The sequence below is a fragment of the Harmonia axyridis genome, chromosome 2 (assembly GCF_914767665.1).
Source record: "Harmonia axyridis chromosome 2, icHarAxyr1.1, whole genome shotgun sequence".
NCBI lineage: Eukaryota > Metazoa > Arthropoda > Insecta > Coleoptera > Coccinellidae > Harmonia > Harmonia axyridis.
Genome location: NC_059502.1, coordinates 30,927,006 through 30,953,700, shown reverse-complemented (window position 1 = coordinate 30,953,700; position 26,695 = coordinate 30,927,006). Strand labels below are relative to the sequence as shown.

General features: G+C 36.3%; 1 protein-coding gene across 12 annotated transcripts in view; it reads left to right on the top strand.

Moving 5' to 3' along the window:
- LOC123674263 (potassium channel subfamily T member 2) overlaps positions 1-26,695 on the top strand; it is a 777,909-nt gene that overhangs the window by 729,399 nt on the left and 21,815 nt on the right. For 9 of the 12 annotated variants that reach the window (XM_045609230.1, XM_045609228.1, XM_045609227.1 and 6 more), the window contains 3 exons: positions 7,156-7,267; positions 14,063-14,248; positions 26,404-26,589. In XM_045609230.1, coding sequence (XP_045465186.1) covers positions 7,156-7,267; positions 14,063-14,248; positions 26,404-26,589 — 484 coding nt within the window. The remainder of the gene's footprint in view (positions 1-7,155; positions 7,268-14,062; positions 14,249-26,403; positions 26,590-26,695) is intronic. The other 3 variants (XM_045609237.1, XM_045609236.1, XM_045609229.1) reach the window with 1 other exon arrangement.

Below are 26,695 nucleotides of genomic sequence, written 5' to 3'. Positions count from 1 at the left end.
TTATGTGATTACTTCGACCAGAAATTTCATTGTTATTTTATTTCATCATCTAAAATCTCAACTCTGGTCACGGAAATTTGGGTAATTTTTTTTCGATATTATTCTGGTGATGCCTACAACATCAAATTTTACACGGCGCTTGAAATTATCATTTTGAATCCAAAACTAATATTTATCCCGATCGGATATGCATTTTTGAAAAAAAAATCATAGAATCATTATTTACGGAACTCCAGGTCGGATTTTGCTGAATCGAACTCAACCGCGGCATTCAAGATTCGAATCCGACTTAAAAATTTCAAGTGTTTGAGTGCTTTCGTTCGAAATTCATCTTGTTTACGGACGGCCAATCAGAGGGTCAGAATCGAATATTCAGGTTGGGTTCGTCAACCAACAGTCGAGTGCAATGAGTTCTAAAGATCTTGAAGGCCATAAATGAAACAATTCTGAGAGCTGATGTTAGATTACTTTACCGTATTCACCATCAATATGAAAAGTAGCTGAGAAATTTCCTTATTTTTCTAGGGATAGTTGGCAAAACATCATATTTCCTGGTTCGTGACTCTTCCTTCCTGAATCGAACTAGTTTAGTGCAAATTGCAAAAAACGAAATATAGAATTATTTCATTTGAGCTCTGCTTGGCAATTATTAGGCCGATTGAAAAGTCCCCGGTCTGATGCACAGATGGCGGTGCTAGTATTAAATCCATATGATTTTTAGTTAACACCAATCTTTAAACGATATGTCTCAAACTTTGACAGCAGCCCGACCATTAAGTTTGTGAGATATTGCATTGTGAGTGTAGCTACTTTTGTTATTTGAAAAACGATGGAAGAAAAGAATTTCGTTTGCCGATGAAACATTGCTTTTTGAAGGCAAAAAATACAGTTGAAGCAAAATCTTGGCTTGATGGAGAGGACCATCATTGATTGGTATGCTAAGTTTAAACGTGGTGAAATGAGCAATGAAGACGGCGAACGCAGTGGACGCCCAAAAGAGGCTGCCACCGACGAAAAAATTAAATATTAAATTAATAATTTTGAATGACCGAAAAGTGCAGTTGATCGAAATAGCAGACATTGTGAAAATATCATCTGAACGTGTATATCATATCATTCACGAGTACATGAGAAAGCTGTGTGCAAAATGAGTGCCGCGCAAGCTCACAATCGATCAAAAGCAACAACGTGTTAATGATTCTGAGCAGTGTTTGAAGCTGTTTAAGTGCAATAAACCTGAATTTTTGCGTCAATATATGACAATGGATGAAACATGACTCCATCATTTCACTCCGGAGTTCAATCGACAGTCAGCTGAGTAGACATCACACGATGAACCGAATCCAAAGCGAGGAAAAACAGTCAGCTGTCAAGGTTATGGCATCAGTATTCTGGGATGCGCAACGTATAATATTCATTGATTACCTCCAAAAGTGCCAGAAGATCAACAGCGATTATTATATAGCGTTATTGGATCGTTTAAAGGATGAAATCGTTAAAAAACGGCCTCATTCGAAGAAAAAAGAAAAGACGTACTACAAAATCGTACTACAAAAATGGTATCGAAAAGTTGGAACATCGTTGTGTCGAGCTCGAAGGCAATTAGATTGATTAATAAAATCGAATTTTGCCAAAACAAATGGTTTTTCTATGGTAGACCGGGGACTTTTCGATTGGCCTGTTATATCGGAAATTGTTCATTCACGAAAAAAATCCTCGTTCTCTAAAATCTATAATAGTTATTTCCCTAACAAGGGCGGAAAGCCCCACTTTTCCGCACGAAACTGCTTTGGCCGAATGACGCGAAGCGGGGTTCAATCAAGCAGTTGATGTGTGAAAGACATTTTCCGCAAGAGTTAACAACATTTTTTTTTACAAGCGCTTGGAATGAATTGAAACTCAAAAGATTTGATTGATAATTCACAAACACATTAATGTCATTACCATAGTTATCTCATCCTTGACATTATTTGGGCTTTCGGTGCATATAAACATAACAGAATTCAAATTACTCTTAAATATTAATTGATATTATTAACCTTCTATCACCTTCTATATTATTTGATCGTATTCGTAATCTTACTTTCGAAAGCGGAAATATTTTTCATGTTATAATCCATTGGTACTCGAATTTTATATTTGTCCATCCAACACATGCCAAACTCCAACGCTCCAATATATGGATAAAATAACTACAATATTCACCATCGGTGGGATAGAATTCCGGCGGTTTGTGGAAATTAAATATTTCTGCCTATCCCGCAATTTGAGTAGAGAACACAGAATTAATTCTAGTTATAATTGACCTTGACCACAGCAAAAAATGTTGTAAAAATTCATTTCTGTGATTTCTCGATTCCAGTCATTGTTAGATACTGCACAAGCTGAATCCGTTAAAGGATTATTAGAAAAACTGAGAAGAGTAATGGATACGGTGTGAGAACAGCATTCCACCCTTAAAACTCAGTCAGAGCTAACCTAATCAAGGTGAAACCTGAATATGAAAATCAAAGGACTAATGGTTGTGTGGCTGAGCGTACATTGCAAAGACCAAACGCCTTCTCAACATAAAAGTGAAAGAGCACCAAATAAGAGCTCGTCTGAGAGAAACAGATAAATCCAGGCTAGTCCAACATGCTTGGGGCGAAAACCATAGGATCAAATAGGATGAAGCTTCATTAAAATCAAAGAAAGGAAGATCGAAATAGAGGAAAATCAAAGAAGCAGCTCTCATGGCTATCACTCCGAATCCCATCAGTATGCCTTCTTTAGAGATCAAGGATGTCTAAGCACCAATCATAAGATCCAATCTGAGGAAGTTGGCAACCTTTCGACACCACTAAATTTGAAAGGAGTCAGAACTTGGACTACTGCGCACTCCGAAAATTCGATGGGATTTCTGTTTCTGTCAGAACTTAAAGTCACAATTTGGTTTTTCAGTGCATCAGTTGAAGAATATCTTCTTTCGGCCATAACTACAGAAAGCCAGAAACTATCGTTTTGTGACCTTGAGGTTTTTTCATGCAAATTTGATGGCACTTCTGTTTCAGTTAAGAAAATTCTATCATTCCATTTGAAATTTCGGTGTAAAATGAACAAAACAATGAACTTCTGACTTAGCGCCCCCTATAAACAAATTTATCATGAGTATATTCTGTCCTCAATCAACAAGATATTATCTTTCAGACGAGATTTAATATGCTCGAAAATGTTGAGCCAAACTGAAGTTACAAGCATTTCAATCAGTCAGATTTCTTCCTTTCTCTCAACCTCATTTGATGTCGTAAATTCGAAAGTGACAATTCAAAAAGATAGAGAATTTTCCAAGGATTACAGTGATGATATTTTTTCTTCAAGTTCATATGAAACATTTTCGAGTAAAATTCATTTTTCTACTCGACGATGGCTATTACGCCTCTTAGCGGTAGAGGTATGAACTTCAAAACAATTTCCAGAGTGTTTTCTTGTACACTTAAGTGGTAAAAATTTTTACCGCAAGTCTCTACAATGACAGGATCCTGAGATATAGCCGCTTACCTCGCTTATTTGCCCATCCTGTACATAATTATCAAAATAAATATTTTTTGACTTTTGACTTTGAGTAAACGCATTGCAAACGAGCTAACCTGGGTTCAAACCCCGATATCCCTAATACAAACTCTGAAAAAAGTATGGTGCGTACGATTCCAGGTAGATCTAAATCGGCAAACGGCTCTTCTCAGAACCAAATAATCGGTCCTTCTTAGGACCAACACCCCGAAGACTGCAGGCGAATGCTTGCCGAAACGTCGGAAACAACTAACTACACACATAATGGAAAAATCCCAAATAATGATCCAACTCACTATGAGTGACTACATACATATGGGCCACAAGGTGCGAATTAGAAGTGAAAACAAGACAGCAGACCCAAACGGAAGGATAATCCTAGCTTGGATCACAACCACAGCCCAATCTTTGAAAAATTCAACAATTCCCCAAACAATCAACCTCAGAAGAAGAAAACGTAAGAGAGAATGCTGAAGAACCCAGAAATCACGAGTCACCGAAAGAGAAATGAAACGTATCATTTTTTGGATTTGCTCACGTGACCAAGTGAGAGAACTAAAGTGCTTGGCGTCATCATCAAGGTGGCGGCTTCTTTGAAATGGCAGGACACCTTGCCCAATGTTCTGAGGAGAATGAACGAAAGTACTTATATGCTGAAGACCAAGAACAACTCAGTAACATGCGAGAAGATCTCAAGTATGGTATCATGACAGAACTACATGGTGTTTCAAAAAAGGGTGAGCTCTCTCTAGGATAGGTCGAAAAACTAAAAATATTTGCTAGACGGTACTTGTATCTTCTGGTCGCTAACAAACTCATCTCGATGAATTGGACACAACGTTTACAATTTCCAGCTGCTTTATTAGAAAAAAATTTTAAATTTTCGTTTCATTTTGGTTTTTTCTTAACCTCATGCCTTATGGGTCATCCAGATACTAGAACGATATTTGCTGTGTATCGTAGATCTTGGAATAGTGAATTATCAGTATAGATATAAAGTACCTATTGAACTTTTGATGAGTGGCGACGCCATCTTTCAAAAACAGGGGTGCCCAAGGGGGTGCCGGATTTTTTTTGGGGGGGGCCAAAGTAAAGCAAAATTATAGTTCAGCTAATCTTGTAATTATCTAAGGCCTTAATATGTCAAATTTTGGGGGGCCAGCGCTTTTGATACAGTAGACATAATTGCTTATAAAATACCCTTTACACTGTTGAATTGATTTATATCCCCCAAAACCCTGTATATCCGAAATTATAGACATCTTTCATCATTACTATGCCTCTAAAATAATTTAAAGTTTTCAATTCACCTATTCTTTCTTGATGTATAATGTATACTCCACATTTACTTACAAAAATTCCTACTAAGAGTTTATTCAAAACTTGTCCTACATTCTGAATTTATGGAGTATGACCGAATTCCAGGTTCATAAATGAGTTTCATTCGCAAACTCGTTATTTCGAATAAAAGTTTAATCTTATGTTCGTATAAATCCATTTCCTCCATAAGAGAACGAGGTTAGAAAGGAGGTGACGTCTAAAGAAGTTGCCACAAAACTTCGAAATTAGATTTCTGAATCGAATTCATGAGGAAGTGGATCAACCCTTAATCCTCCATTTTCTTTTAGTTCGACTTCTAGATAGTCTTCATGGGAGTCAGTATTCATCACTGTTATGAGGTTTTAATATAATAGCACTGCTCCGATTGAATTCTCACCAAGTTACAAACTTGATTGCCTAGCAGACCATTCGAGAATTCGGGGAACAGAAATTTCAACTTCTACAATTATTTCATTCAGCTAAATGAATTATCAAAACCAATAATATAATCTGATGATTTCTGATATTTTAGAATCTTCCAGTTACCTTTCCTTTTCTATATAATATACAAAATGTGGTGGTGAATATAGTAATAATAGTATTCCTTCATTTCGAATGATTTGATGTTAAAATAAACTATACAAATTAAGTAAATGACGTCACAATATTTGGGTGTAACGTGTAACATAAGTACGTTAAAATATTCATATTCCAGAGACAATTTTGAGAAAAAAAGTAGATATGAACTTGGGTCCGGAAATGCTTCGTTTCGCAGATTGAAATTGAAATTTTTGTGTGCTTTGAAAAAAAAACAATCATATTATCAAAAATTTCAATCATCTTTATTTCGAAAACTAATAATTTTGCGATAAACATTCAAAAGGAAAAAAGTATTTTATTCTGACGAGACTTACCATATACTTAGTTTTTGTTGTTCTCAGCAACTTTACTTAGCGCCCTAGGAGTTCACTAACATGCATGGATATAGAAAATTATAAATATCTCGAAGAAGATCACCTCCAGCGTTGATAAGGAAGTGTACCTTTTTACCTGGAATAAGGTTTAACATGATAAGTAACAAAAGTTTACTGTTGAAAATATAAGGGCAATTGAAATAAATAATAACAGCATACTTAGCGCCCTTCAGATGATACATAAAAATCAACACGAAATTATTTCCCATGTCAAAAAAAACACGAATACCAAATTTCTTGCAAATAACTTATTTTCAAAAAGCGAACAAAAAAATTTAATTTCACATCTTCTATCTCCGGAACGAACCATTTCCGGACAAAAGTTTATGTAGACTTTTTTCTTGAAATTCTATCGGAAATAAGTCACTTAATTATTTCAACGTAAGGGGTGTTTCACGTAAGAGGTTTACTGGATTTTGTGACTTATTCTTTGAGCAATATTGAAAAAAGTGACCCATCACAGTAATAGTTTTTTTCACGAGCTATCCAAATATGTTATCGGAAAAACTATCGAATCAGATATGAAAAGTTATTGACGAAAATCCGTTTTTTCAAAAATTTTTTTTTTGCATGTTCAACAGGTTTTCAAAATAAGAAAATCTAGAGACTATTTCTCACCAACTGTTTCTTCATTTTAATTTCCGGTTTTGTAGGCTAGGAACCAAAAACTTTTTTCTTGCGAAATATGCTTCATAATATACTAGAGGAATAAATTAAAGGATCGAAATAAAATTCGAAATGGCTGTATTTTCGATAACAATGGTCGTATTTCAATTTGAAAAAAGCTTTTGAAGCTTGATGTTTATAGTTTAGGGATCTCATGATTAAAAAATTTTTCAAACAACGTGTACCGCTCAATCCTAATGAATACAGTGTCTGAAATTTTTTTAAGGTTATGGATATCAGAAATTTATGCCAATTCTTGTAAATTACCTTATATCTACGAAACTATCAGTTTTAGCTTACACAACAAGCTACTTTCCTGAAAGGCCTAGATGACCCACATTCACCTCTATGCTGTGGCCAACCACTCATGTTACACCCAGTTTATACGAAAACAAATGAGGATTGGAGTGAAAGTCCAAATGTGACAGCAAAAGGATACCCCAAAGTATTCAAGAATGCTATTTAAACAGTGTTTTCTTTCGGGAAATAGAATTTATGTTACTTCCGGTTGAACCACAAGGAAATACCCTCCAAAAAAAAATTCGGCTTTTTTTCCTTAAACCTCAGCCGTGGTGCTCTACGAGACCTTAATTAACACCGCATTTCGTATAAATCCCACACACCTTGACATTCAATTTATTTGCAGGTTCTTCCCCAGCATCAAGAGTATCACGGAACTGTCGCAATCTTCGAACATGAGATTTATGCAGTTCAGGGCTCACGACAAATACGCGCTTCATCTGTCCAAAATGGAAAAGGTAAGTAGACTCCCTATACGTTTGCATGTTTTATTTCCGTTCACTTATCAGATCTTTTTTTTTCTTCGTCCGGAATCCATAGATTTTCTTGGAAAGAGCTATTCTTATGATATTTGATTCACAAATCAGTTGTTATACCGTATTAGATGTGATCCATGAAATTTTAATGATGAAATTTGGAAAAATTAACATTAACAAAAATTGAATAAATACATAAGAAATATCAAATTTATATAAATCAAATAATTTGACAACTTTGTGTCTAATCCTTCACAATAATATATCTGTATGATATATTCAGTTTATTTTTGTCTTGGAATATATTCCAATTCTAAAAATGACAAATTTAATAATCAACCAAAAGAAAATTCAAAATGACTAAAACTGTACAAATTGAGCAAACGGTTAATAAACTGAACAACTAAATTAACATCAGTTTCAGTTCAGTTTGTATATTCATTTCTAAAGAATAACAAGGGAGAAATCTATGACTACCTTCAGTAATGGCTTGCTCTGTGAATCCTCACCAGAGCAACCGATACGTTTAGTTAGTTTGTAGTTTCTTACTTGCAATTTTGTTTAGGTGAATATACACGTGGTAAGTTTGTAAATTCAATTAATTTCATTGAACTATAATGTATTATTAAATACAAAAATTCCGAAACGTACGTCTGTCTTTATGTTAATTTAGTTGTTCAGTTTATTAACCGTTTGCTCAATTTGTACAGTTTCAGTCATTTAGAATTGGAATATATTCCAAGACAAAAATAAACTAAATATATCATACAGATATATTATTGTGAAGGATTAGACACAAGGTTGTCAAATTATTTGATTTATATTAAATATCCTTTATCAAGAAGACCCATTAAACTTCTATAATATCAAATTTATTTTGCCATGGTTGAACCAAATGCAATAATTTTTTAAATCAAACTACGGGGTGGGCCAAATTGGACACTTTTGAAGGGGAAGTCCCATTTCTTTACTATACACTGTCACAACGGCGCAACTTCAAGAGGAGATTATACCAGTGATTTGCAACAAAAAATGTCATATAACACATGGTCGAAATGTTTTTTCCATAAAACCTATCTTATTCATCTCTCAGCATTAAACTTGCCTTAATATAAGAAGTCATGAGTATAGCCAAAGAGATTTACTGACGAGTGTGGTGGAGTGGTGAATATAAATTTTCTGAAGAGAGCGAAATGAATCATATTTCTCCAATCGTTTTATGAATGGAAAACTATTGATGAGAATATGTTTTCTTTGCAGTACAAACTTCTCCATTTAGCAGGTTTGCGAACGACATATCAAGTTTTGTAATAGCTACTTTCCTTCTGCTGTAATATCATGGCTAACATGATGACAATGAAAAATTCAGAATATTTATATTCACCACCTCACCACTCTCGTCAGTAAAATTCTTTTGCCACTCATAACTTCTCGTATTAAGGCAAATTTAATGCTCTTTCGGAATATACGATCAAATTCGATGAGGATGCTGAAATAAATACGATATAATTCGTTTTATGGAAAAAAGTAATGAATTCGATGAAATCAAGAAATGTTAAATTGTAGAATAACCGCCAACATTTCGACCATGTGTTATATGACATTTTTTGTTGCAAATGACTTGTATAATCTCCCCTTGAAGTTGGGCCGTTTTGAAAGTGTACACCCTGTATAGGCGACAACTGTTGTGGGTGTCTGAGGTCCAATTGTCTTGAGAAACTCATTGGCGAAACCGCAACTTCCTAGCTATCACCGTTACATAGTTACCGGGTGTTCTTCGGAAATGTTCATTTCTGATAAATGGCTGTAACTTTTCTTTCATTTTGTTTTTATTTGTTTTCATAGAAATTTCTCACGTAGAACTCAATTGCGTTAACTAAATTTTCGGCAAACTGATATTTCATGAGATATCGATATAAAAATGTTTTTTGAATGAGTCACCCTGTATATTTCTGCATATTTGATTAGAGGGCTCAAAAGTACCATTCCAAAAATATAGCATACTTGTAGTAGCCTAATATTTTGATGGCTAACAAATAATTGTTTTATTCCGGAAAAACTACATCCCGAGCAAGACTCGAACCCGCATCCTCCGAATCACAAGTCCGATGCTCTAACCAATCGAGCTACCGAGGAAGCTGCAGTCTCAATAAGCATACGAGGAATCGCTCTTCCCGGAATCAAATATAGATATGATTAATTTTTTCAAAGTAAATTTGGATGCATTGTTCTGGCGTTGAATTATTTATGATGAGTTGTGAAGAAAAATTTCAACACAGTTTGACATTCTGAACTGTCAAAACATAGACAACAAACATCGAAACTTCTCATGTAGCTAAAAAAAACAACCGTTATTTTATTTTTCGTTTCGATTTTGTGTGGAGTGAAAGATGCCTTCTACTGAATTTTTTATTTTTACTAGATCTTCTATTTTTTATATACGGCTTTTTGTGAGATTTTTTATGTGCAAACAATGAATGCGCATGATGACTTCGATTCTGACAATTGTTCATTTTTATATCTCTGCCTTTTTATTGAATTGTATATATTTTCAATGATGAACCTATTATTTTTATGAGTACACTTTACGAATTACGAGCTGTAAGGTGAGAGCGTTATATGAATCGACTCTGAAACTATTGTTCGGTGAACTGAATATTCCTTTATGAGCAAGTATCGTTGAAAAGTAAGCATGTTCTTTCGTAACAATTTCTCTTGCAATTGTATGAAAAAAGATTTGCGAGCAATGTATTCACAGTAACTTAAAATGTGTTCTTGAGCGAATGTCATATTAAACGCCATTGTGTTCTGAACCCAGAATCTTCTGCTGAACGGTGAAAAGAATATGAAACTTTATATTCCTACTGAAGTGACTTGCGTGAATTCCGAATTTTCTTCGATCCGTCCCTTTGTGAGGTAGCGGAAATATTTTATTTTGAATTCATATCTGCCTTCTTTGTAACAAGTTCCTTTCCGAACAAACAAGAAATGATGTAAGATATCATTTGAATTGTTGAATCGACAAGAAGGTATCATTCCAATAAGTCAGAAGGGAGTTCTGTATGTGATTCCGTAAAGGACATCAGAATTCCCCTTTTTGCTCTTTTCAATTCGCGATTCAACAAGAATATTTAAAGTATATTCTTTCTTAAAACCTATGAAATGTCTAGCTAGCTCAGAGGCCAAAAATTATAAATAAGTAGTCATATCAGCGGCGGCTCGTGGCACTCTGAACATATTATGTTCAGGATGTCCCAATTTCGATATTCACTGAAAACATCTCGAAGAACTATGAGATAAAAAATGTTCAAGGACCTCTGATCTCGTTTTTCGAAGTAATCAGATATCAGAAAGCAGATCACAGATATCTTGATTTGTTCTCGAATTACAGGACGAATGACTGATTCAATATTTCGCTATATTTCTGTTTCTGTTCGAGATATTTGATTAAATTTTGAAAAGTGTTTCTAGTAATTTTTATAGTTTATATGATATTTATAGAAGATCATAGCAATTAATCATCGTTTGAGATATATAGACGAAAGTTGGCGTTTCCCAAATGTAAAACCCTATATTTTTCAACGCATATTTATTACTCTCAGGTTTGTCGAAAAACTTTCAGTTATCGATTTTTCAAAACTGTCATCCGTTGCAAAGATATCGAGTTTTTTTACTTACTTTTGTCAGGGACGCCTTATTGTATATACATTTTTTTCATATATTTGTAGATTCTATTCATAGTATCATTGAATTCATATCAAGTATATGGTGTCACATTTAATTATGAATTGATTATCGTTTCAGGAAATTCAGAATGTCAAAAGAATCACAATTTTTTTCGATTCGACCCGATTGAAAATATACAAGCTATTGAAAATGTCATTTTCTCTACTCTCTACTTCCTAGGTCCTCTGAAGATAACTACAGCAGTTCAAGGATAAACGGCTATAAAGCCTGAAATCTTCTTGCTATATTGCACTTATTCCATACCTACTAGATCTATTAAAAACCCCCGAGAGTCTAGAGCTTCCTGGTATCTAGTGAGAATATTTCTGTTATGATATAGCGTGACTAGTTATTAAGATTAGATGGCAATTAATAGCAGACTTATCGGCATTATTTCATATATGGGTATACTCAGTAAAAATAAATCTATTATTTTTGTATGAAATACAAGGCTTTGAATACCATAGTTAGAATGATCGTATTCAGGTTGAATATGCGCCGTTTTGTTAGATATCTTGTTGCCATTTGGAAGGTAACATCATTATGCCTCTTTCATAGAAGCCCTCGTCCCTATTGGAAAAATAATCGACACTCGGTTTTCTGTTGGAGCGAATTTTTCACCAGAAAATTATTCGCCATGGAAAAAAACAGATAGTAATCACTTGGTGCCGTGTCTGGACCATAAGGTGGACGAGTAATAACCTCTCAACCAAGCTCCCAGAGTCACTTTCAATAAGTGGCCTGGCGATGTCCTGATGGAACACAATACCTTTCCTATTGGCCAAAGCTGGCCGTTTCTAGGTGATTGCTTCATTCAGGCGGTCTGAGGGTTGGGCTGTAGAGGGTCATTTGCTCGCGTATGCTGCCTTTTGAAATCTCCAATAAAAGGATACGTAATTGTCAACACGATTTTGTCCTTGCCTTTCGTGCTTACTTAATTCCCTATATGTATGGACCAAATATCTGGCTATGAATAAACCTGTAGATGAAGTGTATTTTATTTTTCGGAAGCGTTTTTTCGCGTTTTCTTCAGGCGAATTATTTGTAAGCTGAATCATTTCATCATTAGGCGGGAAATGATTGGATGGATCGAATCATTTCTGATTGAACGTCAGTTCTCAGTTGAAGTTTGTGCATCACTTTCCCAGAGTAAGCTTGACGAGTGGTGCCCACAGGGCTCTGTTCTTAGGTCACTCCTTTCTTCAATATATGTGGCTGACCTCTCCTATGCAGGATTTTTGCTTCGCTAAGTTACAAAGGTGCAGAGACCTTAACCCTGACCAAAGCATCGGCACGAAAACTGCAGAAAACGCAGCGCAGGATGGAACGATCGATGCTGGGAATAAGTCTGAGAGACAGAATTAGAAACGAGGAGATTCGCAGAAGGACGGGTGTGGATGATGTTTTGGAGAGAGTAACGAGAGCTAAATGGAGGTAGGCAGGACATGTTGCAAGATCTAACGACGGAAGGTGGACGAGGAAAATTCTGGAATGGCGACCAAGAGCAGACAAGCGAAGCTGAGGCCGACCTCCAACGAGATGGACCGATGACTTGAAAAGAATCCACACCAACTGGATGGAAGCCGCACAGAATAGAGAAAGATGGAAATGCCTTGGGAAGGACTATGTCCAGCAGTGGACGGTTTAGGGCTGAATGATGATGATGATGAAGTTACAAAGGGATGTGAATCGCATATCTGAGTGGGAACGTAAATAACTCCTACCCTTTGAATGTAAAGCAGTGCAATGATATATTTGATCAATAAGGCATTTCCTCGCTGTTCGATGAGTACAGCAAATATCCTGTATGTGCAGCCCATTCTAGAGTTCCACTATCCTGTCTGGGTGCGTGATCATGATCTTTTCGAACGTGTCAAAAGTTGAGCAACTCGAGTGCCCTTTGATGTGGTTCGTCCTAGTTATGAGGAAAGATTACTCATGTTCGGTCTTCATTCCTTTATGGAACGTAGTGAATAAGGCGATCTGATTGTTACCTATAGAGCGCTACAAGGCTCATTTGGTGGTTACCTTGATCATTTTTTCACCAATACCAACTACCTTCGAGGTCATCAGCTTAAGCTTTGCCAAGAAAATTATCATACGTCACAGAGTCTAAATTTTCTGATGGAATATCAGAGCGTTATTGCGTACATTTAATATAATTGATGTATGCTTGTATTTACAAGATTTTATAGATTTAAACCTCCTCTCTTCTTCTGTTCGTAATAATAGTAATGATAATTTATTTACAATTCCATTTTCGTCATTATGTTTCATGGAAAAAAACCTCGTTTTTAAAAACATGAGAAGGGCCCACACGTTCAATAGTACGCATTGATCGAAAATTTCTGATTATACATATGTATATACTTGGATCGAATACAATCAATAAAACATGTGCTATTCTTTCATCTCAATAATTCATCGTAAAGTATATCATAGATATGCGGTTAATTACAAAAAAAACAATATTTTGGAACCGGCTCATTCGCCATTCTGCAACACCTATTTATTTCATTTAAACAGTGCCAATTTGACAGAATTGCTTATTATTTTCTTCTTTCTAATTGAAGGTAGAAATCACTTATACAAAAGGTTCGAAAAAATTAAAAATCTCTCTCAGGAGAGAGACTTTTAATTTTTTTAAGCCTTTTGTCGTACAGGCAGTTTCGACCCCTGGTCCTATAGTAACATATATTTTTTACTATAACGAAAGTATATGTAATTATAATCCATTAAAGTTTTTATGATTGCTTATATTCGAAGCGGATAGGTACTTGAAGAAGAAGAAAGTTTAGGGACTTTTTTACCGTCGTCGGATCTTGTACTATTGATTGAAAACTCCACTTCTTAAATTATTGTGTTAAATTATGATGACTTATTTGCAGTATTTTAGTTCTCTGATTGCCTCAGGGAAGAATTTCTTATTTTGCTAGCTTAGTGCATTATCCACGCGTTCAATTAAAAAAATTTGACTATGAAATAAGATTTGAAAACTTCAGAATATATTCAGATTTTTCAATTTATGTTCAAAAGTGGAAAATGTTTCAGTGTGAGAAAGAGAGAGGTTCCCACATATCTTATATGTTCAGACTTCCATTTGCCGCTGGTAGCGTATTTAGTGCAAGCATGTTGGACACCCTTCTCTACCAAGCCTTCGTCAAAGATTACGTCATCACATTCGTCAGGCTGTTACTTGGGATAGATCAGGCTCCAGGCTCAGGATTCCTGACATCGGTAAGAAATATATTTTTAACGTCAATATGTCATTTTCTATGAAAACTTTTGCAAGCTTTCCAGAAGAAAATATTTAAACATCACAGTTTACGTTTCTGAATTTGTTGAATCCAAACAATAAACACTTATCAAGAATCTGTAAGTCCACTATCCCAGAAACTAAAGAACTAAAGCAGCCTAATTTAACATCCCAAGATACCGTCTTGCTAGCACTGTATTTGCTTTAGCATAAAGACGACAATTCTCAACGAAGTTAAAATTTTGGGTGTAGATATAACATACAAACTTCAAGCTTTATGCAGAAGCTGCTCCCTTCATCGGATCCTTAGAAGTACTTAAGGAGAATTATGGAAACGAAATTCTCCATATTTCTGATCTAAAATGGAAATTTTGAGAGTTATCTAGGAAAAACTTGAATTGAGGAAAAAACGCCATTTCTGAGGGGAATATTCTGTGACTTCCAGAAAACATTAAAAGAAAATAAAAGCCGATGTTTCAATAATTAAATTCGATTTATTATTCGTAATTAAAAATTTTATTGGTTTATGGATTCTCAACAATTCCAACGAACAATTTATTACAATCCATGAAATGTCAAACTTGAACTTGAAGAAAGTACCTGTAGAATGTTTTTATTTCATGTTTATAACACCAATGATAGAGACCTTATGAGAACTTTTCATGTCGCACCATTTGCCAAGCTTGAAAGCATAATATTTATATGGTTGCGGTGTTCACCAAATCAATTCTTTCAAAAATCGAAACCGAAAAAGGGGCCATTCATTTTTTTCTAGCTCAATTAAATACTGGGAATGTTGTTTTCGATTTCTGCTTGAATTTCTATGGTTCCTGAGACGGAATTAACATTCAATTTTTCACAGAGCTTGAATCTGTTAATATCTACATCTACACGCAAAATTTCAACTAAGTCGAATAAGTAGTTACTGGTTCTGATGTGGCAATAAAAATTCATCGACACAGAAATTTCAAATCTGTTCAGTCGGTGGGAACTAATTTACTAATAGCGTATTCGACTGGCGAATTAATTCGAGCTAATTATGGAATTAACTCGACAAAAATTCGTATTAATTCATATTGGTGCAGCCAGTCGAATACGCTATTAAATATTAGGCATTTTCGTATTTCGCTTGAAATTTCTATGGTTTTGAATCCGTGATTGAAGCAAAATTTTGCTCGAAATAGTTATTCGATATCCGTATACAAAAACTCAACAATATCGAAAGTATTGTCACTGAGTATTATTGATTTTCTCGGATTTTCTTTGATTAACGTGAAACTGGACATAGAGCGAGTTAGTCTAGATCTGAATGATAAAATATCATCTCCACCGATTTAATATTTTCGAAATAATAAGGAAAACAACCGCCATGTTTATGGAACCCCAAATCGGATTTGGTCATCAATGGCATTCCAAATCCGAACCTACATTTGAGGTGATTGTACCATAAATTCTCTAATTTTTATAATTATTGTTATTTAACTGTTCATTTCTATCATTTTACATGTAAATTCAAATGAGAGTTGTAATTTTTTCATCATATTCAGGAAATTGTTTATGTTTATGGATTTCACACAAGGTTGGTTGGTAGAAATCTTTCGCAAAAACATATTTCGTGAAATCAAAACCACTTTCCATTATTTTTCTATGATTTAGAAGGATTTTTCGTTGCAAAATTCGTTAAATTGCAAAGGTTATCATACCTCACCCATTAATTCCACTGTAATTTTACGACTTCGTTCTCTCAGTGTAAATACTTCTACGCTTCGCTCGTTTGTGCTCAATTTTTATATTCTTTGGATCTCTCGTCTGACAGGTCGTCAATTGTTCTGTCTTTTTGATGTTTTGCCGCGCGTGCAGCAAACCGGAAACGAAGCGTAACGTTGCTTAGCGTAATACATAACATTTTGTTACTTTGAAGTATGTAGGACCTCTTGTAAATACAGGGGAGATTTTAAAATTATAGAAATCAGATAAACTCATAATCGCCTACAGAACTACTGTTAAATTGGACAAACTTTGTATATCCAGGGCTCTACAGAAATTATGGGCTCAGGGGATATGAAAATATGTGCCTCAATGTGCGGCCGCATTCTGAGACGAACTCTCACAAAATTCATCGTCTTTGCATTTCTCTTGTCCGTTTCACCTTTCCTTACGCTTTTGGTTTCCAGATTTAGGCAAGACATTTCAACCTCTCTTATATTCTGTAAACTATTTCTGATATCAATTTTCTTATTGGTTAATAATTTGCATCACACAATTATTTTTGCTGTCCATTCTATATTAGGCCACTTGGAAAGTCCTCGTTCGGATGCACAGATGGCGGTGTTAGTATTGAATCCATATGAGTTTTAGTTAGTACCAACCTTCAAACGATACAAACAAGTCACAATTCGATAGCAGTTCGACCATTAGTTTGTGCGATATTGCGTTGTAAGTGTAGCTAGTTTTGTTATTTGAAAAAGGATGTAAAAAAAAAGAATTTCGTGTGCTGATAAAATATTGCTTCTTGAAAGGAAAAAATTTAGTTGAAGCAAAATCTTGGCTTGATGAAGAGTTTCCGGGGTCTGCACCAGGAAAATCAACCATCATTAATGTAGGATCCAGTTACTTATTGTTTCCCTGTAAATAATTGCGATGGTCAACCGGATGCTTGGAGACCTATTAGTTTCTTTTAGTGTCGAGGGCCTGACAGTTTCAATTGATTTACAGGGAACGAATGTTATTGTACATAATATAAAAAGGATGTGTTATTCTTCAAAGTGTCGAAGATATGTCAAGAATTATAAATCTTGAAGATATTTATTGGGGGTTGATAAGGTTCAAAGACAACACGGTCATGCCAGATGGTTACATCTGTTTCTCAGGTTCTAGTCCTTCTAGAATATTCGATTTCCAGGAATCCGCGAAGATCTTTGTGGGCGGTACGGCAAAGCTCTTATTGGACGACATGGAGATGGAACTTTCCCCTAAGGGTGTGGCCAAGACGAAAGAAGGGATATTCGAGAGAGGGTAGTTCCAATTGGCAGAGAGCACAGTTTAACTTAAGTTTGAGACGGGAGACAGAACAAGTTCGGTCGGTCAACTTAAGACGTACGACGTAAAGACGGTTCGCGGACTAGGTTAAGACGAGTCGCGAACAAATCAAAGACGAGATGCCCGAAAACTTGAAGTACGACAAAGACGTGATAAACGAAGACGTTTCGAGTAATTAAACTAGAGTTAAAGACGAAATTCAGTACCGTAGTGAGAAACTTGTAATTGAGACGTAATAAGGATCTTCTCAATACTGAGTTTGTACTGTATAATTGTGTCTTTGCAAATAGATGTGAATAATTCAAAAGAGTTTAATTATTTCAAATCCAACAAAGTCACGGAGAAAAAGACGAAAGGCCAGGTAATCGAATCATACCTCTAGACGATCGATTAACCAAGCCTACATTGATTGGTATGTTAAGTTTAAACGTGGTGAGATGAGCACCGAAGCGAAGACGGCGAACGCAGTGGATGCCCAAAAGAGGCTGTCACCGACGAAAAAACCAAAAAAGTTCACAAAATAATTTTGAATGACCGCTAAGTGAAATTGTTCGACATAGCAGACTTTGTGAAGATATCAGCTGAACGAGCATCATTTAAAAAATGTGGAATCCAAATTGACCATAGCTACTGAACACACAAATGTTCGAGCAAAATCTTATGTATGTAGGATCCAGTTTATTGTTCCCTGTAAATAATTGAGATGGTCAACCGGATGCGTTGGAGACCTATTAGTTTCTTTTAATGTCGAGGGCATGACAGTTTCAATAGATTTACAGGGAACGTATTGTACATAATGTAAAAAGGATGTGCTATTCTTCGGGATGTCGAAGAATGTCATATGTCGATGGTAAAACTTAAGGGATTTATGGGGTTGGATTTATGGGGTTGGGAAAGGTTTCGGAACAAGACGATTATGCCACATGTGTTTCATGCTTTTTCTCAGGCCCTAGTTCTTCTAGAATATTCGATTCCAGGAACCGGAAGATCTTTGGGGGCGGTACGGCAAAAATCTTACTGGACTAGGGGGATGGTACCTTCCCCTAAGGGTGTGGTCAAACCGAGACAGGGTAGTTCCGATCGACGGAGAGTCAAGATTAAGCCGAAGACGGAAACAGTTCAGATTAAACCGAAGACGGGTACAGACGGTACAGTTTAACTCAAACCAAAGACGAGACAAGTTCGGTCGGTCAACTTAAGACGTACGACGTAAAGACGGTTCGCGGACTAGATTAAGACGAGTCGCGAACAAGTTAAAAACGAGACGACCGAAATCTTGAAGTACGACGAAGACGTTTCGAGTAAACAATTAAACGTGTTAAAGACGAAATTCAGTACCGTAGTGGGAAACTTGTAATTAAGACGTAATTAAGATCTTCCCAATACCGAGTTTGTACTATGTAATTGTGGCTTTGTAAATAGATGTGAATAATTCAAAAGAGTTTAATTATTACAAATCCAACAAAGTCACGAAGAAAAGACGAAAGGCCAGGTAATCGAATCATACCTCTAGACGATCGATTAACCAAGCCTACATTTTGGGGGCTCGTCCGGGATTGAAGTTGATTTTCAAGGAGAAAATCAACCGGGATCTGTGGAGTATTTTCAAGGAGAAAATCGTCCGGGATCAAAGTGAAAAGCCTACATTAAGGAGAAAATCGTCCAGGACCTGAGAGGAATTTTCGAATATTCGACGTAGACGAGAATATTCTACAAAAGAAGGAAGATCAACCGAGAGACGAGGAGAAGACCATCTAGGAAGTGTGTGAAGTGATAAAAGGTCATTTTTGTGTAACAGTGTGAATAAAGGATTACGTTCAACAAGACGAGGAATTGTACAAGGTAGAAATTTTTCTTTTAAGACGAGGCTAGGAAAAATTCATAAGCTGTTGGTTCTGCAATTCCATTTGACTTAATTTGATTATTCACTGTTTTTTGACTTTTATTCACTTGAGAATTTTTTCCTGTATCTGTTTTTCTCTGGTATATTTTAATCAGGATTGAAGACGAATATTTTGATCTCCGATTCTCAAATCTGACGATTTATTTTCTGTAGATTTAGTGTGTTGATTTTGTTTTTGTTCTTATTCCCATTCATTTTTGTGTGTGTCCATTTTATTTTGTGTTACTGTTGCTTTTATTTGTGAGCGGCTACTGAATTTCTGTCAACGGGTAAAATTAGACGATTCGACGTAGATACCTCAATTGAAAATGTACTCGTTAGGCGAAATAAAAAATATTGAAGACGGTATTTCGAAAGCCAAAGTTCCGGCTATTAGAGCACTGCACATAGCTTGTTTCGGGACCGAAGGTGACAAATACAAAAGACGTAGGACAATACGAAACTTTGACGGATTTGATTGGGACAAAGACGATAACGAACATCAAGACAAAATCAAAGAGGTTAAACAAAAATTGACTGAGACTGATTTAGAGGCAGTATGCCAAATTTTGAATTTGCCATATTAGGGTTCTACGGAAGAAATCGCCAAAAGGGTGTGCGATTTCTTGTGTGGTCCCCTATTAGAGAAAGACGACGAAGACGATGACGACGACGAAAATGACGATGATTTAGTTAGCTCTGTTTCTGTGTCGGTGTCGAAAATGAAGCTCGAAGAGGAAAACCGTAATTGTCGAAGTAGTTTCTCTCTGACGTTTAGGGACGTAGAAGATTCCATTCGACAATTCACGGGGGCCGATAATTATCCGGTCGGGAGATGGATAGAGGACTTTGAAAAAATGGCTGCGATGACGGGTTGGTCAGATCTTCAAAAATTAATATTTGCCAAAAAATCTCTGTCGGGTTTAGCGAGATTGTTCATTTAATCACAGACTGGGATAAAGACGTGGGCAAACTTAAAAGAGCGGCTATGCGAGGAATTTGAAGTCCGTGTGAGTTCGGCGCAAATTCACAAACTCCTGGCTAGCAGGAGTAAGAAATCTAGTGAGAGTGTACAAGAGTACATTCTCGCTATGAGGGAGATCGGCAGTAGAGCCAATATCGAGGAGGAAGCGGTAATACAATACATCATAGACGGTATTGCAGACATTTCCGCAAATAAAATAGTGTTGTATGGCTCGAAAAATTTTGGTGATTTCAAGCAGAAGGCCAAAATTTATGAGGAAATCACCAAGAGGGGAGATTCTCATTTTCAGAGAAAAGATGTAAGGTCTAACGGTAATGAAAAGCGAACGGAGACGAAAGAAAAATATTTCATTAAAGACGGGAAAAACGGTGCGCAAGCAAGCAGCGAATCTTGCTTTAGTTGCGGTCAAAGAGGGCATAAGTCGAGGGAATGCCCAGATAAAAGCAAAGGAACAAAATGCTTCCGATGCAATAAACATGGACATATTGCCGCGAGTTGCAGAGAAAAGGTTGAAACCACGGAAGTGGCCGTGGTGGAATCAGTTCCCAAAAATGCGATCAGACTTATTTTTGGGGCGTTTGCAGTTGAGGCTCTCTTTGATACCGGAAGCGAAATAAGCATTATTCGCGAGGATATTTACAATTCATACCTGCGTCACTTACAGGTAGATAAAGACGTCACCATCATTAGAGGTTTGGGTCATTTCACGGTGAAAACAATGGGTTCTTTGAAATTAGACGTGAAGATAGATGGACAATTGTTCAACCTTAAATTTCATGTTATCCCTAAGGGATCATTGGGATTTCAAGCGATTCTTGGTACCAATATTCTGAAACAGGCTACTGTTTTAATTGGGGAAGAAGGGATTAGCGTGAAATCGAAGAAACAAGCGGTTGCGAATAGTTGGTTGATGCATATCGTCATCGACGACGCTGAATGTAGAATCGATAGAGAACTCGTCGATAAATCATCTATGAAAATTAAAGACGGTAAATTGACCCAGACCTACATAGCGAATAAGAAGAAAGACGTAGAATTAAAAATTAAGAAGGAACCCATAAACCAGGTAACGAGAACGACCGGTGTCTCCAGAAGAAATAATCAGGTGGAAAGGGTTAGAGTACGCGAAAAGGAACACCGGTCAGTGGTTGAAGCGTTTGGGAAAAAAAGGAGGAAAGGGTTCAAAGACGATAGAGCGCAAATGAGAAGTAACTGCACAGAGCAGTTACCTAAGGTACGAAGGGATAACGAACGAAGTTATGATCGACGAAGAAAGAAGGTCGAGACGTACCAGGTAGGAAAGCTGGTAGCGATGAGGCAAACGGAATTCGGCGCGGGTCAGAAGCGTAAACGAAAGTTTTTAGGCCCATATGAGGTATCCCGATCGAAGGGAAAGGAGAGGTACGAAGTGACAAAAGTCGGGGTTCATGAAGGTCCTATGAGGACATCTACATGTGCGGAATTCATGAAACCGTGGATACCTCACGAAGACGAGGACGATGATGAGTTCGGGTTGAACTCTAATTTTTAGGGGGGTCGAATGTAGGATCCAGTTTATTGTTCCCTGTAAATAATTGAGATGGTCAACCGGATGCGTTGGAGACCTATTAGTTTCTTTTAATGTCGAGGGCATGACAGTTTCAATAGATTTACAGGGAACGTATTGTACATAATGTAAAAAGGATGTGCTATTCTTCGGGATGTCGAAGAATGTCATATGTCGATGGTAAAACTTAAGGGATTTATGGGGTTGGATTTATGGGGTTGGGAAAGGTTTCGGAACAAGACGATTATGCCACATGTGTTTCATGCTTTTTCTCAGGCCCTAGTTCTTCTAGAATATTCGATTCCAGGAACCGGAAGATCTTTGGGGGCGGTACGGCAAAAATCTTACTGGACTAGGGGGATGGTACCTTCCCCTAAGGGTGTGGTCAAACCGAGACAGGGTAGTTCCGATCGACGGAGAGTCAAGATTAAGCCGAAGACGGAAACAGTTCAGATTAAACCGAAGACGGGTACAGACGGTACAGTTTAACTCAAACCAAAGACGAGACAAGTTCGGTCGGTCAACTTAAGACGTACGACGTAAAGACGGTTCGCGGACTAGATTAAGACGAGTCGCGAACAAGTTAAAGACGAGACGACCGAAATCTTGAAGTACGACGAAGACGTTTCGAGTAAACAATTAAACGTGTTAAAGACGAAATTCAGTACCGTAGTGGGAAACTTGTAATTAAGACGTAATTAAGATCTTCCCAATACCGAGTTTGTACTATGTAATTGTGGCTTTGTAAATAGATGTGAATAATTCAAAAGAGTTTAATTATTACAAATCCAACAAAGTCACGAAGAAAAGACGAAAGGCCAGGTAATCGAATCATACCTCTAGACGATCGATTAACCAAGCCTACATGTATACTAGTCATACTAATGTTTAAACATCTCCCGATTTCCTGATATGTCATATGACGATCTTCTACAATTAGTTTTCGCACAGCTTCAATATTTTCCGGCTCAACGACTGATTTTGGATGATCTTCTTTAACTTCGTCCGTGAGCGAACTAAGACCACGTTTGAATTCAGTATACTAGCGATATACAGTGGCTTTAAATGGTGCTTCATCGCCAAAAGTTGAATTTAGTTGATAGATACATTTTTCTCAAGTTAGATCACGTCGAAAGTCTTGATTTTCATAGCTCTAAAATTTTCACGAGTTAAATCTTTATTTTGGTAGCGATGAAATTTTCAATTTAACATCAAAAATTGTACTCGTACGTCAAAACGGTATGTGTACTTATAAAACAAAAAATGTTAGATTTTACGATGTCAATATCAGATTTCACCTGGAAATATCAGTGTTGTCAATTCTCAATACATAAACAGTAGCCCTCGTACGTAATACTGTTATGTTATTTTTTATTTCTTGGAAAAATTAAACCAAAATTGCGGAAAATGAATAAACGTGTTTTTTCAGGAGAAATCTGTCAATTCATTCCAACGAATTATAGCAAGCAATTAACTTTGTGCTTTTTCAATCAATGTGTCCGAAACTTTCGAAAACAGACTGCTTCACTACATACTCCCGTCAGCGAAATGTTAATTTCTGCGGAATAATATAATTTAAATGAAGTCCGTAAAAAACGACCGATGTATCAAATAACCTCAATCCCACTCACCCAACAATTCTATTTGTTCCAATTTCATCCCGTTCTGGCCGCTAAACATTGAATTTAGTTTAATTTCGTCGACGTCCGCGGCAGATGAAATTCTAGCGATTATGAATTCAGTCCTATTGCCGCCTCTCATTCACTCAGACTAGGACTTAATTAGTTTTGTTGTGCCCTCAGCAGCAGTACTTCCCGCAGGCATTCGTCCGCCCTAATTGAACTTAATTTTTGAATATCCGCCAAAATGTACACAGCTTGCTGGCGAATGAAGATGGGAAAGAGGCATGTTTAATGGGCAAAACTGTGAAAAAGAGGATAATGGCAACATTCTTCCTATTCCTTAATTTAGGTCGTTTTATTTATGTATACGATCTCTGGTTCATCATCGAGTTAGTTGCTGAAGCTTAAATTAAGGTTATTCTCTGAAATGAAAAGATCAAAGGGACTCATCCGTTTAGCTTAGCTTGACCGGAATTATCTTCAGGTTTCGGTTTTTCAGCATTATGAACTGCCAATGAAAAAAAAGAATGACTACTCTACATCTCAACAACCTCCGCGCTGGGAATGATCATCTTTTCTTCCGGTAGATAATCGGAAAATGTTTCATCATTACAACAATATTGAACATGAATTATTTTGTGCAACATATTTGAGGTGTTCGATTAATAATGATAAATCCATAACGTTATTAGCATCAAAATCATTTTTACTGATAGCTGTCCAATCGATCCAGATATATATTTCATTTAATACTAGACAGGAAAATCTACCACAACAGCACTAGCTGAAACCCTCCGAAAAATCGCTTACGCCATTGTTGTAGTAAGGAAATGTGAGTTATCCTCGTGCGACCTTAGCAGAGCTTTTAACAGTATTGATCACTCACTCCTGCTAAAGAAGTTGAGGTTTTATGGGATAAGAGGAGTTGATATGAAGTTGATGACCAGCTACCTTGAAAAAAGGTACCAACAAGTAGAAATAGGCGAAAAAACTCTGGGAACTGGTTGAAGGTGGAGTTCCACAAGAATCAATTATAGAGCCAATTCTTTTTCTGGTGTATGTTGATGATCTGCCCGCGAATATAGAACAGATGGACGTGGTTATGTTTGTGGATGACACCAGCTTCCTCCACTCGGCCCTCAACCAACAGGAACTAGATATAGCACTAGCAAGACATTGGCGGAAGCTCAACAATGGTTTACTGCTAATAAAATGAGGATAAACGCCGAAAAGACACAAACATTTTGCTTCACACTGAGATACTCTGGGACTTACTACCTCAAATTTCTTGGAATTCAAATCCAGTCAGATCTAAAGTTCTCGTACCACATAAATGAACTTGTTGTTTTTTCTCTCTCTAGAGGAATTTTCGTCATAAGGAGAATGAAGCAGTCGGCTGGACAACAGGCCACGAAAGTGGCATATTTTGGTTTATTTCACTTGGCAATTTCGTACGGAGTACTTGCTTGGTGAAACATGCCTGGAAGAGAGCGCATATTCGCCAAGCAAAAAATGGCTTTGAAGATGATATGTAATGCAAAACAGAACATCGAGCTGTAGACAACTATTTAGGCAGGAAAATATCCTCACTTTGACATCCTTATTTAAACTAGCCTGTGTCACCTACATCCATGACCATAAAAATAGTTTACAGCTCAATATCTTCAACCATCAGTGCAACATCAAAAATGCAAGTAGTTCATCATCACCCAGCACAGACTGGCCGTGACCCAACTAAGTATAAACCACCAAGAGGTAAAAATATATAACTAGCTACCAGAAAAATATAGGGAATTGAGCAACAAAAAATTACGGAATGTACTCAAGACGTAACTGATGCGAAAAGCCTACTACAGATTGGAAGAGTACTTCACAGATCCTATAAAATCAAAAAATGTATATTACTCGTTTAAGAATGTCCATTGCCGTATACTTACCTTAACAAATAAATGTTATGAATGCTTTTTTTTCTTGTATTCATATGCCTCTGTATACCATTGTATTCATTATTGTATATTATTGTATTGTATTTTTGATGGGTTAAAATTGTAGGATCTTTGTAATGATGACACCGGGAGAAACATTTTTTCCGTATGACATATTCCTCGTTTTCGAGGCATAAGTGGGTACAGGGTGTGCAACATAATTTCTGAGCAATATTCTATTGAGTATGATCAGTTGAGAATGACCTTTGGAGTTACTTATTTTGGTCAAATCAGAATATGCTCAATTCAAAAAAGATGAATAACCCTGAAAAAAATTGGAGATGGCGAAAAACCTGCAACGTTCGATATTTTGTCGGTTACTATTTAATTTTTTTTTCTGAATGTACTCTTTTTTCTAAGAGTTTCTGTGAAAAAATTTTTTCAAAAATCGAACAAAATTTTTTACATGTATTCAACGAAAAAAAAATTACCAGAAATTGAAGAAATTTCTCACGATTAATTTTCTGCTTTATACCAAAATATGATTATAAAAAGGATACAAGAATTGAATCAACCTTGTTTCTGGACCATTTCCTCAGCTCTAGCCCTTTGGTGTACTTTAAATCGACTTAGGAAAATCATGGTCGTTGCAAGATTATGCTTCTTCAAATGGCATTCTATTAGAAGCCCACCTAGTGAGTGTAGCTTAGTAGAAATCATTAACTTCACTTGGTGAAAACTTGTTCAATTTATATATTTCTTGTTGGTTTTCAAGCTATATATATTCAGATTCTTCTTTAGAATGCGCTGCAAACTTCAAATCACAATAATGAAAACTATAACAGTTATCGCTTCTTTTTAGGTTTTTTTTTCAAATTTAATTATAATATATGCATCGTCAAATTTGGTTAAGAAGGAAGGATGGATGACATTTTGTTTGGATGAAGAAGTAGCCCTCAAGTATAAATATGTCAGCTTATTCTGTAAAAATAAAAGTACACAAACCAATCATTACACCTACCTATACGAGGAGACAGAGTTTCTGCTCTTTTTCAGAAGAATATATATGAATAAAGATACCGACTTACCAGCAGTGTATATTATATATTACCGTTGAAAAAAAATTTCTCGTTTCAGATGAAAATTACCAAAGACGACATGTGGATACGAACGTACGGCCGTCTTTACCAGAAGCTGTGTTCAACGACCTGTGAGATACCGATCGGAATTTATCGAACCCAAGACACATCCCTGTCGGAAACCTCACATGTGAGTATGAGCAACCAATCATCGACATGGTCCAGCTGTATGCGCGTAGCTTCGGTGAGTACGTCTTCCAAAAACGAAAAATAACATCCAGCACTTTTGACCTCTTTTTTCTGAAAAAAAGTTGTTGTATACGAGAAAGTAACTTATCAAATAACAAATC